We start from the raw sequence: 16,702 nt of genomic DNA on the forward strand, positions 1-16,702 counted from the left end.
GGTCACAGTTTTTTAACTCCTCATTTTCTTTTATCTGGAACTGATGCACCAATGTGTAGTTTGTGTAACACTCAAATCACTATCAGCCACGTTTTACTTTTTTGCCATCATTACAATTCTCAACGATGGCAATATTTTAAACATATTTTTTCCCAGGGTCAATCTGTAACATTGGACAGTGTTATTGGTAATGGTGACTCTGTCCACCTTGATAATGTTTTTAATTTTTTAATGGCCATTAATCTTTTTAATCTCATTTAAGTGTTGCATATTTATTCATTACACCTTTTTAATTGAGATTCCTTTTTTACAGTTTTAATCTCTCTCATTCAATTTGACATTGGGCAATGACCAGAACATTAAATAACTCGACACCACGACTGGAAAGGCCAACTTCAGGTGACTAACGCTACTGTTTGAACTACTCGTTAGTCATCCTGGCGAGTTGTTATTATACTTTTGCTGCATATCATTTCACACTTTTACTACTTTACATTTTAGTACTGTCCATATTGACTCATAACCTGGAACCAGGACTGGAAAGACCAACTTCAGGTGACTGACGGTGGTTTTTATACTTACCTGTTAGTCTTCCTGGCGGGTTATGATCATTACCATTCTGCTACAGGTAGTCCTTTACAACTTTGTTGACTGGATGTCAACATTGGTTTTTACACCATTTTCTGTTTTAATTGCCGTTTTGCTTTTATCTTCAATTACTTTTACAAATTTTACTCCATTTACTTGACTTTTATCTTTTTACTGGACATTTGGCTACTCATTATTATGATTCTGCTATGTGTCTTTTAAAACTTCTGTTCTTTTACATTTTGATAATAGCTGCTATGACACATAACCCGGAACCAGGACTGGAAAGGCCAACTTCAGGTGATTGACGGTGGTTCTTGAACTTACCTGTTAGTCTTCCTGGCGGGTTATGATCATTACCATTTTGCTAGAGTAAATACCTTACAACTTCTTATACTCTGCTTTCTCTCTTAACATTGTAGACTAGGTGTCAACATTGGTTTTATACTTTTTTGTTTTACCTTCATTTCCATTTATCTCTTTTACTACATTTACTTTATTTTTACATTTTTACCAGATGTTTGGCGCAGATAGCCTCGCTGCTTTATGCCATAAAACACTAAATCAATCAATCTTCTCCTGATATTTGGGCTCATGCTGATCATTCTTCCTCGCAATTAAATGAGGGGATAAGAATGTCATGCCCCTGAGTACTTTTGATTAGTTTGCCTTTTCTTGCCATCATGCTGACTGTCCATTTTTAGATCAGAAATTGTTAGATTCCTTATTAACTATTTGGGTATGGCTCTGTAATCATATGTCAGTCTTACCCATGCCACAACATTTGCATTGGCATCTTGCCTTTACCAACCTCTCATGGTATATTTCTTCCATACACTTCTCTTCTTCTTTAACCTTGGTAACATGTCCTACATCTTTACACCTGGCATTTGTACAGTCCTTGGCAAGAAGATCCAATTTCACACACTGAGTTGCTCTCTTCTTTGAAGGTGTACCAATACAAGTGGAAGGTATTCCATAGTTGGTTTACATCCAGGGGTTTTCCTGCTAAGAGACCCACCTTAGCTTGTGTAGCAGAATTTCTTACTTGGCTCTTTGACTGTGGGTTTTCAGTCCCTTCACTTTCTGGATATTGGTTGCTCTTATCACATACTTTTTATTCTTCCCGATACTGTAGAGTTTTTCTTTCTCTGTTCTTACCATTCTTATGTATTTCTTTGGGATAGGTTGCCCTCCCAGTCTCTTATTATGGGGATGCTATTGCTATTTGGATGTTCCTAGCCTGTTCCACAGTTGAGGAAGTTCAATACATGCCATAGACATCCTTTCATTACTGGATGTCAAGTTCCTGGTTTAATACGTCAGAGCTAAATCCTCATATCATACTTGGGAATTGGAGTGGTTCTTAATTCTCAGTTTAAAGTTTAAGGTGAAGATGATATGATCCTCATCCTACTACATGAAAAGATTTTAGATGCATATGGTTTGTTATGCCATAGCCACTCTACACCCAACAACACATTCTTGTTTATATATTTTTACCTTGGTCTTCCTCTGACACTTTGTAATACCTTACCTCAATTCTCTTCTAGTCTGAGGCTTTTCATAGGAACCCTATAGGGTTTTCTGGAGACATCCTTTCCCTTTTCTCATTGAATGTAGTAAGCTGCATGTTATCTTTGGCTTTGGCCATACATGTGGTTTATTTTTCATCAGGACTTTTTGGGTCATGACATTGTATTCTTGAAGATCCATTGCCCAGTTCCATATATATGGAATTTTTCTTATGGCCCTGTTTTTTGACATATTTGTGTGATACAGTTACTGTGTCCTTGGAGCTGCAAATGGCTACTGTCAAATAATGATTCAACTTTCCCATGGATGCCCTGTTGGATCTGGGTGTGGCTCTGTATTTCAGTTCCTGACCTTATCCTTCATATCCCTACATATCCCACTTTTCTGCTGGACAGCAATTTGACATTTGTTTGTTTGTTTTTTGCGGTGATACATGGTATGTTGGCAACAGTTCCGATAACTGCACAGTGAGTTCAGGACTGGTTGTAGTTTGTCTGGCAAATTTCATTTATCAAAGCAGCTCTTTTTTCTTCAATGTTTGGGTTTGTCATGTTCTCTTAGAGGATTTAATATTTTCCCCTCTCTCCTGTTTTCTTCTTCCACTTCAGGATCCCTGGTCACACAAAACTCTCTGAGCAGTACTTAAGCTTCTCTCACACTAGGTTGTCACACCTGTGCCATGTGGGTTGCAGGGGTTTTACTCCTACCAGTTTTGTCTGTTGTGGGGTGGTATACCTTTTACGTGCCTGACTCTTTGATCTGGCTTCTGCACTGTATATTTTTATCAAATGGTTTATCCCTTTACTTGGCTTATTTATACCCTGTAATTGTGCTTCCATGTGTATTTAGATGACTGGCTTTTTCTTGCCCATTCCAAATGGGAGTCACCCAATCCTATTTGAAAACTCATTCATCCTCTCAAATACCTTATACATCTGGGTGTTTTCTTCAACAATCATACTTTCAAATTAATTCTATGGAACTGTCCATTTGGATAGCCTTTTGTGCTCCAATACTTAATACTGGCTATGTTATGTCACTTCTGGAAAGGTGGTCATCTCTTGATACCTATCATATACCCCTTGGGAGTGCTCATGCATTTGCTTCAGTAGACCTTTCATAAGAGTAAACCCATGCATGGATGGTCTTATTCTCTTTTCCTCCTGCTTGATGGATAATCTCCATTAGTGTTTAGACAAGGCCCAAAAGTCTGCATGCATCCCATTTCCTCTTTTGAGGCCAGAGGTACATCTGTTCATGGACATGTCTCTTCAGTACTGAGGGGCATAGGTTGATCATCAAGAGGTGTTGGGTTGTTGGCCTGCAGAAGGATGTTCTCTTTATATCAATGTTTTAGAACTTCTGGCTGTCTATGGAGCATTGGATTCTTTTCTTTCTATTAAGAGCTGCTGCCTGTTGTGGTCTATTTTGACAAATCTACGATGGTGGCCTATATCAATCACTAGGATGGTACCTATTTGTTATCCCTGTGTTTGATTGTTGGATTTTATCTATTGAGCTAATTCCCATCACAGTAGTTTGTCATATTCCATATACATCCAATCTGTAACAGATTGCCTTTCTCAACTGAATGGGATTTATCTCACAAAGTAGTCCCTACATCCTGCTGTTTTTTGGTGGCACTGTCATAACTTTGGTGTTCATCATATTGATGCAATATTGATGAATTTGCCACTGCTCTTAATCACAGGATACCTCAGTTTTGGCCCCTTGTTCCCCATCCTAGGTCTTTTGTAATAGATTCCTTCAACAGGGATTGGCCTCACCTTTTTGATTTTTTTCCTATTCAGTCACTTTATCAGGAAGTGTTGCTGACCATTGCCATTCTATGCAGAGTCCTCCTGATTGCCCTTTACTGGTTTACTCAGTAATGGTTCCTTAGTTACTTTAACTTATGTTTATCCTTATTTATTTGGGTATCCCTAATTTCCAGATCAATTACATCAGCCTTATTTGCCAGTTCTACATCTCGCACTTCCCTTCCATAATTTTCATGGCTGGCTTTTGTCTAGTTCCTGGCAAGGAATTCCTGCTTCTCTTGCAGAATAGCTTCTCAACCCTTCATTTGACCTTCTTTAACTGTTTACTTGAGGAAGTGGAGCATTTTGTTCCTGGTTTTTGGTTTGAAGTTTTTGGACTTCTCACCCTACTGTTAGTTATATCTTCAACTTTGTCAAGTAGCTTTGAAAGGGCTCTTTAGGTTTCTCGATTTTGGAGTTTTGGGTAGTGTTATCACTTGCCTTCTTTTTTCCCCCCATTTCTGCAAGGTCATTGCTTCCTCTATCCTTTCCATCAGGTACAGAGGCATCTGTTACTCAAATACTTGTACTCTGCCTATCCTCTATTTCCCATCTCTTCCATGCATAATTTCTTTTGTTTTATCATTTCATCATATCAAATTCATCACCTTACCTTACCTTTTGCCCCTCATCTTCATTGCCCTTTGGGGGAAATTTTAAAATTGGGCATGTAAATAACTCTGCACATGTTTATTTCCCTCTATGTATACCACATTACTGTATTTGGTCTCTTGAGGTGACACCTGCTTCCTATAGCACTTCTAGAGACTTTGACACAGATGTGACATGAATTAAGTCTTTACTAATGCCTTCCTTCCTTTCTTTCAAGGGCCCCTTTTTCAGCTTCACTTTGGACCCCTCTCTGTGGTGAGTGATGCCTAACTAGGTATTCTATTTATTCTGAATGGGTTCCACTTAAATGGCTATAACCATTTGGAGACACTTTTCTATCAAATCCACACTCTAGGCTGTGTTGATTTTTGTATTTTCATAGCTGTCTATGCTCACATTGAATTTGAGGTATTTCCTAAGATCACCTGAGTGTAAATACATCTTGATACTTGCATCATAATATACCAGTCACAGACCACAGCACTCATACATGGTATTAATATAGAAGAAGTGGGTTGCTATCCATCCTGCTATGCTTTGGTTGAAGAAGTCAATGTGGTCTGCTTTTAAAACTGAGGTTCTGATCACCCATTGCATTGTCTCAGGTGCTCCTGGCCCTCTGGGCTCCCCATTACATATTTTCCCCTCTTTCTTCCAGTGCATTAAGGGAATTCTTACTACTAACCAGTTTCAAGCTACTGGGATGGTTGACGATGGATACAAACTGCTGGATGGATTCCAAAAAATGGCTATAACTATTTAGTTCAGAGTAGGGCAGTGGTATTCTGCAGGTGTTAAGGGAGTTAGAAATTCTTCATGAAGGGTGATTTTCCTAGAGTTGAGATGTCCAAATGCAGTTCACCCTTCTGATTTGATGTCCTTCTTCCCACTCATGGATCTCAGTACCCAGTGAGTGAGGTTTTGGAGATCAAGTGAACCAATCACACAAGTTGTAATAGGGGTTTTGGGTTGTCTATCTTTCCTTCTTAATGGACCTTTTGTGTTTTGAGTGACAAATTGTCTTTATGGCCAGTTTCCACTTTTGTCATGGGTTTCCCTCATTGTTATAAGGTTGGGCAACCTGGATTGTTTCGGGCTTGTTTCACAGCCACAAGTGTTGAGTGCATGGGATCATCTGATTGGATCCTCTCTTTTAGTGGATGTCCTTTGGAAGCTTCTGGGTGATACACCTGTACTTATCTTGCTTTAGTCCCTCTTCCATTTCAGTTTGACATTCAGTTTAATCTTGTGAGAGGAAAGTTCTGTATTGGAAGTTATAATTTTCCTAAATGAAAATGTATTTTCAATAGGTAAATCCTCCACTTCTTACATTTTCCACTCTCCTTCTTACAATTTTGTGGTGCTTATGTCTTCTGTCAAATGCTGAATTGATGGTTCAATGATGGCAAGTATAAGAAGTCACATGCTTCTTGTTATAGAGCGTTCTTCTATTGGTGGCAAAGTAACACATGAGGATTTGCATGAGAAACATGTTGGAACTTTGGATTCCAACAGCAGGATGATGAAGTCTTGTGGCATGTATTCAAAAACATTTGCAAGTAAAGGGCAACACAAAATGAGAATAGCTAATTTTGTGAGAGGAGGGAAGTACCTATTGGAATTACATTTACATTCCAGTAGGGGGAAGAATAAGGTATGTGTTTAGACATAAAGAAAAAATTTGCACATAGAGGGCATTTATGAAAGGTAATAGCTGATCATATTAGTAGAAGTAAGCTCCTATCTGAAATACAATTTCGATATAGGAAAATTATAACATTGAAGTCAAGAAGCCCTGTCCATAACAAAAGCTTTCTTGACTTTTGTAATGCAAAACTTTTTGAAGGAATATACTTCAGTGTTATTGTAAAGATGCATTATTTAAAGCTTCATTATCACCTTCCTATGTAACTTAACTATGCAATTCATTTTTCTCTTTTATTATTTTTTACAAGTTCCAAAACATTACCCTTAATCTAAGAGATTTTGTAAGAAAAAAAAAGTTGTAATCTTAAGAGTGGTATGTACACAGTATTCTGCATGATTCATTTTCTTTGGGAAAACCAATTAATTAGTTTTTTTTTATGTTTGATAATTATCTCTTGCTTTCACTGTTTTTTTTTACTTAATATTACACATTAATAAAAACTTAATGAGATTATTGGTTTTCTATATTCTAGTTATGGAAAAATTAAAAATTATTTTGAAGAATTTCAAAGACATCCAAGCTCATTTTTTTTTCTTTTAAATGAATGTTAAGTGACCAGTCATGCAATATAATATTGATATATGATATATATATATCTCGGTGGTATATGAAAGAACTGCAGTGGGTTCTCATTTAGGAGTTGAAAAGTGGCAGAGAATGTGTAAAGAGATGACAGTTAAAAATACCATACTCCAAACAAAGATATTTCCTGATATGGAGAACATTAGGTTTGCTAAAAACTGGTCAAACCACAAATATGTAAAAATGACCACTTGTATCAAATTATGGGCTTTGTACATGAGGTGAGCCTCAGCTTGCCATCTGCATCAATGGTTACAGCATCAAAAAACAAATTAGCTTACAAACAGTCAGGAATAGGCTTCATTTCAAGTGACTATTCAGATGTGTTATTCTAACCCATTGCCATCAAAACTGCCCATTAAATGTGAAGTTTGGAGATAAATCTCTCTTCACATATAGTCAAGCATGAGATGTATTCATTTTGAGTATGGCTAGGATTAAACTCAATTTAAATTTTATGAACAAACAATAAATGTGATTGTGACATACTGGCCTAGGCAAGGATTAGTATTGGTGGCCAAACTGGCCTTTATGTTCTATAACATAGCAGGTTGAGTTTCATATGATTCAGAAATGCAGATACAGTTGGCTAGAACTTTCTTCTGGTGGATGATAATGCATGTTTCCACCATTCCCAACTGGTTGGCAACTAATGTGACTTGAAGTTGAATGTGGAGTTGTGTTGGAAGATGCTTCTCCATGATTTTCCTCCAAGTGGTATTGATAACCTGGGTGCAGCTATGACAGAAAGAAGTATGGGCCATCTACTTTAACAGCTCATTGACTCGCACATATTAACCACACCCCATCACTGCAGAACTTACATTAGCATCCAAAGTAATATACACATTATTATCATACATTTCCTGATTATTTGTTGGGCTGTAAAGTTTGTGATACCAGTGAGCATGTCTAAACTCAAATGGTTTGAAGATGAAATTATGTGACTTGAAAACTGCCACATTATAGCTGGAACATAGAAGACTGTTTATTCTTTAATTGTTTTGAGCAGTATATTCATTATCATTACTGGAGCTTTAGCAAACTTTTGAGATGATGGTATTTTTTCATATTTCACACAATTTATTCATAATCAAAGCTAAATCTCGTATTGTATTATACATGATTAAAAGAAGTCAGTTAAATTAGAACCATACAACTACAGGCATTCATTGTAGAAACTAAATAACTTTACCTTCTGCTTAATATTTCTTCATACTTATTACTGCAGCTGTAGCACATTGTTACATTAATTACGGTTAAAAATTATATATATAATGTGTGTGTGTATATGTATGTCTGTTTTTGGTGTTGTAACTGTTAAATTTCCATGGCTAAGTATATATTTTGAGGATCTAAGTATTAAGCATCAGAGTAGAGGATAATAACCAGCTTCGTGGATATAGAAGTTAATACAAGTAACATGCTTGTACTTATAAAATGGTAATTTTAAGTTAAGGGCAAAGTTGATACAGCTAAAGTATTCTGTTTATTTTTTTTATCCTGTCTTCAGTTTTGAAAGTTATTTTGTAATCTAGAAACATGACACTTGTTTACATTACATGCAAATGTTAAAAGTGAAACATATTGCGATATTAACTAACAAAGAGCTCTCATAAAGGTATATTAGTAACAACAACATCTTCAATGCCTAAAAACAATAACTAAAATCCAACTCTCTGTAGAAAGCATGTTTCTTACTTGTACTATACTGGTCATATATGTAGATGACACGGTTGCAGGATTCAGATCTACAGAACACACACTTAATGTTTTCAATCACATTAACTCTATACATCCCAACGTTAACTTCACATGTGAACAGGAAGAAAGCAATCAAATATCATTTCTTAACGTCAGAATTACAAGAACCAACACACAATTCAAAACAGGAATCCACCAAAAAATAGCCCATACTGGACTACATTCCTTGGGACTCAGCACATGAAACAAAACAAAAACTCAACATGCTAAGAAACTAAATAAACACAGCCATAAAACTATGCTCACCAGATAAAATTAACGATGAATTAGACAAAATAAAACAATACTTCATCAACATCAATAAGTTTCCTCCACAAACCGTAGAAAACATTATACATACGCACACATCTAGACAGAAAGCAAAATCAACCAAGAAAAGTAAATATATCTCACGAATCAAAAAATCACGAAACCATATACTGCTGCATACCATATATTCCCGACAACAGCAGATAAATGACCAACATTTGGCAAAAACTAGTAACAAAATATGACATTCCAGTTAATACCAAATTTATTCAAAAACCAGGCACAAAACTGAGGTCTATACTATGTAAAAACTACACTGACAAACATTACACCAACATTATTTATAAAATACAATGTGATAACTGCCACAACTTCTTTATTAGAGAAACAAGTAGAAAAATGGAAACCAGATTCAAAGAACATAAGTCACCTTCACACGTTTTCGAACACTGCAAGTCAAATAAACACAACATAACCATAGAAAACACTCAAATGCTAAATAAAGAAACAAACATAAACAAATGCAAAATTAAAGAAGCCTTACTTATACAACAACTTAAACCCAAAATAAACCAATATAAAGGAATGCCTTTATACCTATATTAAATATTATAAAATAAATAATATAAAATTATATATTCAAACATCTAACACTGCTCTCTACATTCTGACACTCAGTTACACAACCCTTTCCAAACATGTGGTCAGCTTCCAGTCAGTTACCTCTTTCTTTGTGAACCTGACGATGACCGAAGAAGGTCAAAGCGTTGTTTGCTCTTCTACATAAAATATTTTCTCAACCCAAATGAACTGTTTTTGCATATATAATGGTTGAAAATGAAAAATTATTAATGTGTATTGTTATTGTGACTTTTTTTGTGAGTTTCAAGTTACCTAATATTCCTTACTTTTGACTCGTTTAATCTGTGACATGGCATAAAACTGAAGTTTTATATTTTTTGCTTTATCATTAAATAATAGTGATCTTTTGGGTCCTCAATTATAGACATTTTTTTGTATAGCACAGTAATATAACAAAATTGCATTATTACATGCAATCATTATATGGACATATATGGTGCTTGTTACAAAGCATGTCATTTTTAACTGTTGCTATCTGATATTATTTATGGCCATGATCTGTTTTAATGACATTATTAAACCTTAATAATGTATAGCAGAGGAAATGTGCATCTACATTTTGTCATAATAAATCCTTTGCTCTGTACTATACTTTGGCTATACTGTTGTTCATCAGTATGATTTGAGATTAAAGTAATAATTGGACTGTTTTACTGAACAATTCAACTTGAGTTAATGTTTTCACATGGAAAAAGATCTTTACATGTCAAACTTTCATTATTTCTCATAAATATAGAAGATGATTCAAACATGTACTAAAGCCGCTACATGATACATAAAATTTGTAAATTTCTAATTTTTTTATTTATAACAGTTTCTTTCATTTTTTTTGTTTTTAACTTTTGTTAAAATCTGTTTTAAAATGTGATCATTATTTACAATTAACAAATAATCATTAAATATGCAAAATTGAACCTACATATATATGTATTTCATAAGTTCCTTTTATCACACAGATGTTTAGGTACTCCTATGAAGTTTGTTTGGAACTTGGTTTGACTCAAGAAAAATACTCTTTATAAAAATATTTTAAGAACAATAATTCAAATATTAATATTAACTAACTGGAAGATGAAGGCTGTATTTCTATTTGTTACACACAAGTTCAAAGTTAGCAAATGCTATTTTATAATGTATTTTTATTTTTCAGAGAAGTGTCATGAAGTATAACCAATAGTAAAAATTACATATTCAAAGTTGTGAATGTACTAGGGATACATAGAACAGTAATTGCCAAATTCAACAACATTATTACTCAAATACATATGTTATTTTCACAAGATAAATACAGTATATGTTTTACACTTGTTCACAATAAATAACAAGTTTTAATGAGAGAGTAATCAAATTGTTGATACACTAAAATCCAAAAAATAATTTCTGAGCTAGCAAAAAGCTAAAAAATATACATGTTTAATATTCAAACTAACTGATATTAACATCTACACTAAACAACAGATTCAGGAAGTGTTTTGCACAAATCAGATATAAACAGCAAATGAATAAGCTCAAGGATGTGTGAAACAAATAATAATGAAAATATTTAATTAACTGTGGAAAATACTGGCTTCAAATTACTAATTAACTGCTATACTGAAAAAGTAGATAAACAATTACTTGAACAAAAACAGAAGAACTGTCTATAAGAAATTAAGTTGGACCAAAGTGTAGTGTTCTGTCTATTAAAGTTTCACTCTGTGCTTTGGTGGTGTTTTTTTTTATTCTATGTATGTATGTACAAGTTCCTGTTTTCTTTAAACACTTTTTTCAATCACAAAGGGTACCTTCAGCAGAATTAATGTTTACTGCTCATTGCAATTATTTAGATAGGCTAGCTGCATTTTTCAGTTACACAGATTGATTTTTTTTTTCTAAAAACATTTTCACAAAAAAGTTGTTGGCTCCTCAATGTATCTTATGTACTGTTTTGAAGTGTAAGTGAAATTTCAAACAATTTTTCTATAATAATTTATCATGGCATCTGCATGGGTTCTGCCTTTTAGAATTCATTTGAGTTTTACTATTGCTAGAATTGCATTTGTTGGCTATATATAAATTACATTTGCATGGTGCTGTAATGAAACATTATGTAATGACTTCTTAAAAGTAATTTAACATCAATACATTGTTTTAATAGGAAAACTAAAAGTATAATGTGAGGTCTTAATAACAATTTCAAAAAAATTTACAACCCTTTATGATGTAATTTTCCATATGAATATCTGAATACAAATATTTATGTTATTGTAAACTTTGAACTTTAAGTATTTGTATAGCTTATTATTTTGGGTTCACTAAAATGTTTTGTTTATTTTAATGCAAAAAGTTATTTAAGTATTTTTACATCTTTAAATCCACATCAGTTTCAAGAAATCATTATGTGAACTATAGTGCACTTTCATCAACAGTATTTTCAACTGAGTACTGATATGTCTTCAGCTTAGTTTAAATCAAATAATATCAACTTGATTCTCAGTTGATAAAATAATTTAATAAACTAACACAATTTTTGTTGTCATTTCTACAGATACTTGTAGGTTTACAGAGTGTCATACAAAAAAAAAAGATACTAAAATGTCATTAAGCTACAGGCCATATCTTCGCTCAGGTCTAGCTCGGACTCTATGATCGAATGATGAAAGAGGAAGAACTGAAAAGCTTGGACAAATCTCAGGTTTGTTCATTAGAGTTTTAGGATTTCATTTTAATGTTGTGGATTATGAAAGCTATAGGACTTAACAAAGTGAAAATTGTAAGAGTTGAAGTATGTGAAACATTTTACAGAAAGAAACCCTAGATAAAATTTGAATAAGTTGAAATTACTGGTGCCATAAAAGACATGGGGATTTTTAGACATGTGATAAATTTTGTGAGATTTATTCCTATCAGTCCACTAAAAGCTATTGCATAAATACTGAAACCCATTTTTAGAGTTGAAGCATAGAGATAATGTTTTGTGAAACCAGATTTTTATCCTAACAAAACCTTGCAAGTCCTTTCTTAACCTGAAGATGGCCTAGGAAGGTCAAAACGTTGTTTTCTGCTCATCAGCAAAAGTGTTAATACCCATACCAGCCATTCTGAGATACAGATGTGTAATAAGGAAAAACATTAAGCCTAAAACATGAACTCTGAAATTGTTTGACAAAAAGGTTGCTGTAAATTAAGAAGATTTTATGCAAAATATTTTATTATTTATCAGAAGAATACTGGATGTAGTTTCTGTTCATAATTGTTATTGGTTGTTTTTCTTTTGAAGGATTTTTAGGATATTTTAATATTAGTACTTAAATTTTAATGTTCAAGATAAGTACATCACCCTTTTCTTTTAATATATTAATGGAATTTTTTTTGTATTTTGTTAGTAATATCTTCATTTCTTATGAATGTTTTAGAATTGGTTTCTACATACTGATTGTGTAATAACAAACTTTTGGATGCATGATTATTTATAAATACTAGTGAGCAGTATTGGTATAAAAGTCTTGCCTTTATTGTACTATTACCAGATATTTTTTATTTGGTGTAATGATGCAAACGTTTTTAATTGGTTCATTAAATTATAAGGAGTTAAACATTTCAAATTACTTTGCATTCAGCCCTGTGATTAATATGGATTTCTTTCTAAAATAATTATTTTTTGAAGATCATCAGTGAATGTATTATGAAAAGAAAACCTATAAAATAACTGATAAAATATTTTGAGTAAATTAAATAAATATTGATATCATTAGATGAATTCTGCCTTACTTGTTTAATATTGTATTACATTGTATAATAGTCATCTCTTTATTTGTGTGGTTTTAATTGTAATGATGATGATATCTTTCTGTTACATCAATAGTAGTTAGATAGCAGTTAATCTCTTCATTAAAAGTGTATTTCAATATACCTATTCAGTAAAAGTGATATTTTTATCTAATTCTAATATTTCTCTTACCTTAGAAATAACTTGCAAATATTATTCTCAAAAATTCTTATCTGTATGCACTTTCTAGTGGATTTTGACACTTTGATGTGGGTTAAACTGATATAGGCTTCAATAAAAGAAGTCAAAATTTTTATACGAAACATTGGAGCAATTTTTGTAGTAGATCACAGGTGATAAGCTATTGTAAACCTTTAGGTGATCAAAACAGTTGTGCAAATAATAAGATTAATTTTATATAAACTAGGTGTCCATGTAGGTTATACAGATTGATGTGAATATATTTGAAATGATTTGATTTTGTTACAAGTCTAACAATACATAATCATAGTTCATAAAAGTATGTTTTTAAATGTTGTTGAAAGTTGCACTAAAGCATTACGTTCCTTCATTTGGATTATGTGAAGTATTACTGAATACAACGTTATGTTGGTGATAACGGACAACTGCATTTAAAACAGGTAGAGTTAAAATGATCAATATATTTACTGACCACTACATTTGTGAGTTGTAGGTAATACATGTCAAAAGCATAAGAATAACAAATACAATAACTTGGGTTTAAAAAAAGGTTTCCACTTTTGGGGTATAGATGAAATAACTGATAATTGTAACAAGAATGTAATAGAAATGTCCAGGTAATATGTATGTATTTTGTAGAATACATGAGATGATACATCTTGTTGTACTTTTAAATTTACTGTTTAGCCATTTTCAATTTTAAAGTGTATTCATGTGTCCAAGCTTCTCTATTTAATTATTTTCAGTTTAGGAGATGAGCCTCAGTCATATTCATGAATAATAACTTAATATCTTATTGTAGGTATACAAATAATAAAGTTCAGTTGAGTTTTAAGACTTGTAGTGTAATACAGCAACACCAGTAGTTTAGGAGATGAGCCTCAGTCATATTCATGAATAATAACTTAATATCTTATTGTAGGTATACAAATAATAAAGTTCAGTTGAGTTTTAAGACTTGTAGTGTAATACAGCAACACCAGTAGTTTAGGAGATGAGCCTCAGTCATATTCATGAATAATAACTTAATATCTTATTGTAGGTATACAAATAATAAAGTTCAGTTGAGTTTTAAGACTTGTAGTGTAATACAGCAACACCAGTAGTTTAGGAGATGAGCCTCAGTCATATTCATGAATAATAACTTAATATCTTATTGTAGGTATACAAATAATAAAGTTCAGTTGAGTTTTAAGACTTGTAGTGTAATACAGCAACACCAGTAGTTTAGGAGATGAGCCTCAGTCATATTCATGAATAATAACTTAATATCTTATTGTAGGTATACAAATAATAAAGTTCAGTTGAGTTTTAAGACTTGTAGTGTAATACAGCAACACCAGTAGTTTAGGAGATGAGCCTCAGTCATATTCATGAATAATAACTTAATATCTTATTGTAGGTATACAAATAATAAAGTTCAGTTGAGTTTTAAGACTTGTAGTGTAATACAGCAACACCAGTAGTTTAGGAGATGAGCCTCAGTCATATTCATGAATAATAACTTAATATCTTATTGTAGGTATACAAATAATAAAGTTCAGTTGAGTTTTAAGACTTGTAGTGTAATACAGCAACACCAGTAGTTTAGGAGATGAGCCTCAGTCATATTCATGAATAATAACTTAATATCTTATTGTAGGTATACAAATAATAAAGTTCAGTTGAGTTTTAAGACTTGTAGTGTAATACAGCAACACCAGTAGTTTAGGAGATGAGCCTCAGTCATATTCATGAATAATAACTTAATATCTTATTGTAGGTATACAAATAATAAAGTTCAGTTGAGTTTTAAGACTTGTAGTGTAATACAGCAACACCAGTAGTTTAGGAGATGAGCCTCAGTCATATTCATGAATAATAACTTAATATCTTATTGTAGGTATACAAATAATAAAGTTCAGTTGAGTTTTAAGACTTGTAGTGTAATACAGCAACACCAGTAGTTTAGGAGATGAGCCTCAGTCATATTCATGAATAATAACTTAATATCTTATTGTAGGTATACAAATAATAAAGTTCAGTTGAGTTTTAAGACTTGTAGTGTAATACAGCAACACCAGTAGTTTAGGAGATGAGCCTCAGTCATATTCATGAATAATAACTTAATATCTTATTGTAGGTATACAAATAATAAAGTTCAGTTGAGTTTTAAGACTTGTAGTGTAATACAGCAACACCAGTAGTTTAGGAGATGAGCCTCAGTCATATTCATGAATAATAACTTAATATCTTATTGTAGGTATACAAATAATAAAGTTCAGTTGAGTTTTAAGACTTGTAGTGTAATACAGCAACACCAGTAGTTTAGGAGATGAGCCTCAGTCATATTCATGAATAATAACTTAATATCTTATTGTAGGTATACAAATAATGAAGTTCAGTTGAGTTTTAAGACTTGTAGTGTAATACAGCAACACCAGTAGTTTAGGAGATGAGCCTCAGTCATATTCATGAATAATAACTTAATATCTTATTGTAGGTATACAAATAATAAAGTTCAGTTGAGTTTTAAGACTTGTAGTGTAATACAGCAACACCAGTAGTTTAGGAGATGAGCCTCAGTCATATTCATGAATAATAACTTAATATCTTATTGTAGGTATACAAATAATAAAGTTCAGTTGAGTTTTAAGACTTGTAGTGTAATACAGCAACACCAGTAGTTTAGGAGATGAGCCTCAGTCATATTCATGAATAATAACTTAATATCTTATTGTAGGTATACAAATAATGAAGTTCAGTTGAGTTTTAAGACTTGTAGTGTAATACAGCAACACCAGTAGTTTAGGAGATGAGCCTCAGTCATATTCATGAATAATAACTTAATATCTTATTGTAGGTATACAAATAATAAAGTTCAGTTGAGTTTTAAGACTTGTAGTGTAATACAGCAACACCAGTAGTTTAGGAGATGAGCCTCAGTCATATTCATGAATAATAACTTAATATCTTATTGTAGGTATACAAATAATAAAGTTCAGTTGAGTTTTAAGACTTGTAGTGTAATACAGCAACACCAGTAGTTTAGGAGATGAGCCTCAGTCATATTCATGAATAATAACTTAATATCTTATTGTAGGTATACAAATAATAAAGTTCAGTTGAGTTTTAAGACTTGTAGTGTAATACAGCAACACCAGTAGTTTAGGAGATGAGCCTCAGTCATATTCATGAATAATAACTTAATATCTTATTGTAGGTATACAAATAATAAAGTTCAGTTGAGTTTTAAGACTTGTAGTGTAATAC

The 16,702-nt window shown here is 32.7% G+C and overlaps 1 protein-coding gene across 7 annotated transcripts in view; it reads left to right on the forward strand.

The window, feature by feature from the left end:
• LOC143256924 (protein-L-histidine N-pros-methyltransferase) overlaps nucleotides 1-16,702 on the forward strand; it is a 169,049-nt gene that overhangs the window by 17,558 nt on the left and 134,789 nt on the right. For 5 of the 7 annotated variants that reach the window (XM_076514803.1, XM_076514810.1, XM_076514804.1 and 2 more), the window contains exon 2: nucleotides 12,029-12,175. In XM_076514803.1, the coding sequence (XP_076370918.1) occupies nucleotides 12,134-12,175 (42 nt within the window). In that variant the 5' untranslated portion in view covers nucleotides 12,029-12,133. The remainder of the gene's footprint in view (nucleotides 1-12,028; nucleotides 12,176-16,702) is intronic. The other 2 variants (XM_076514807.1, XM_076514808.1) reach the window with 1 other exon arrangement.

This window comes from Tachypleus tridentatus, chromosome 7 (genome assembly GCF_004210375.1).
Source record: "Tachypleus tridentatus isolate NWPU-2018 chromosome 7, ASM421037v1, whole genome shotgun sequence".
Taxonomy (NCBI): domain Eukaryota; kingdom Metazoa; phylum Arthropoda; class Merostomata; order Xiphosura; family Limulidae; genus Tachypleus; species Tachypleus tridentatus.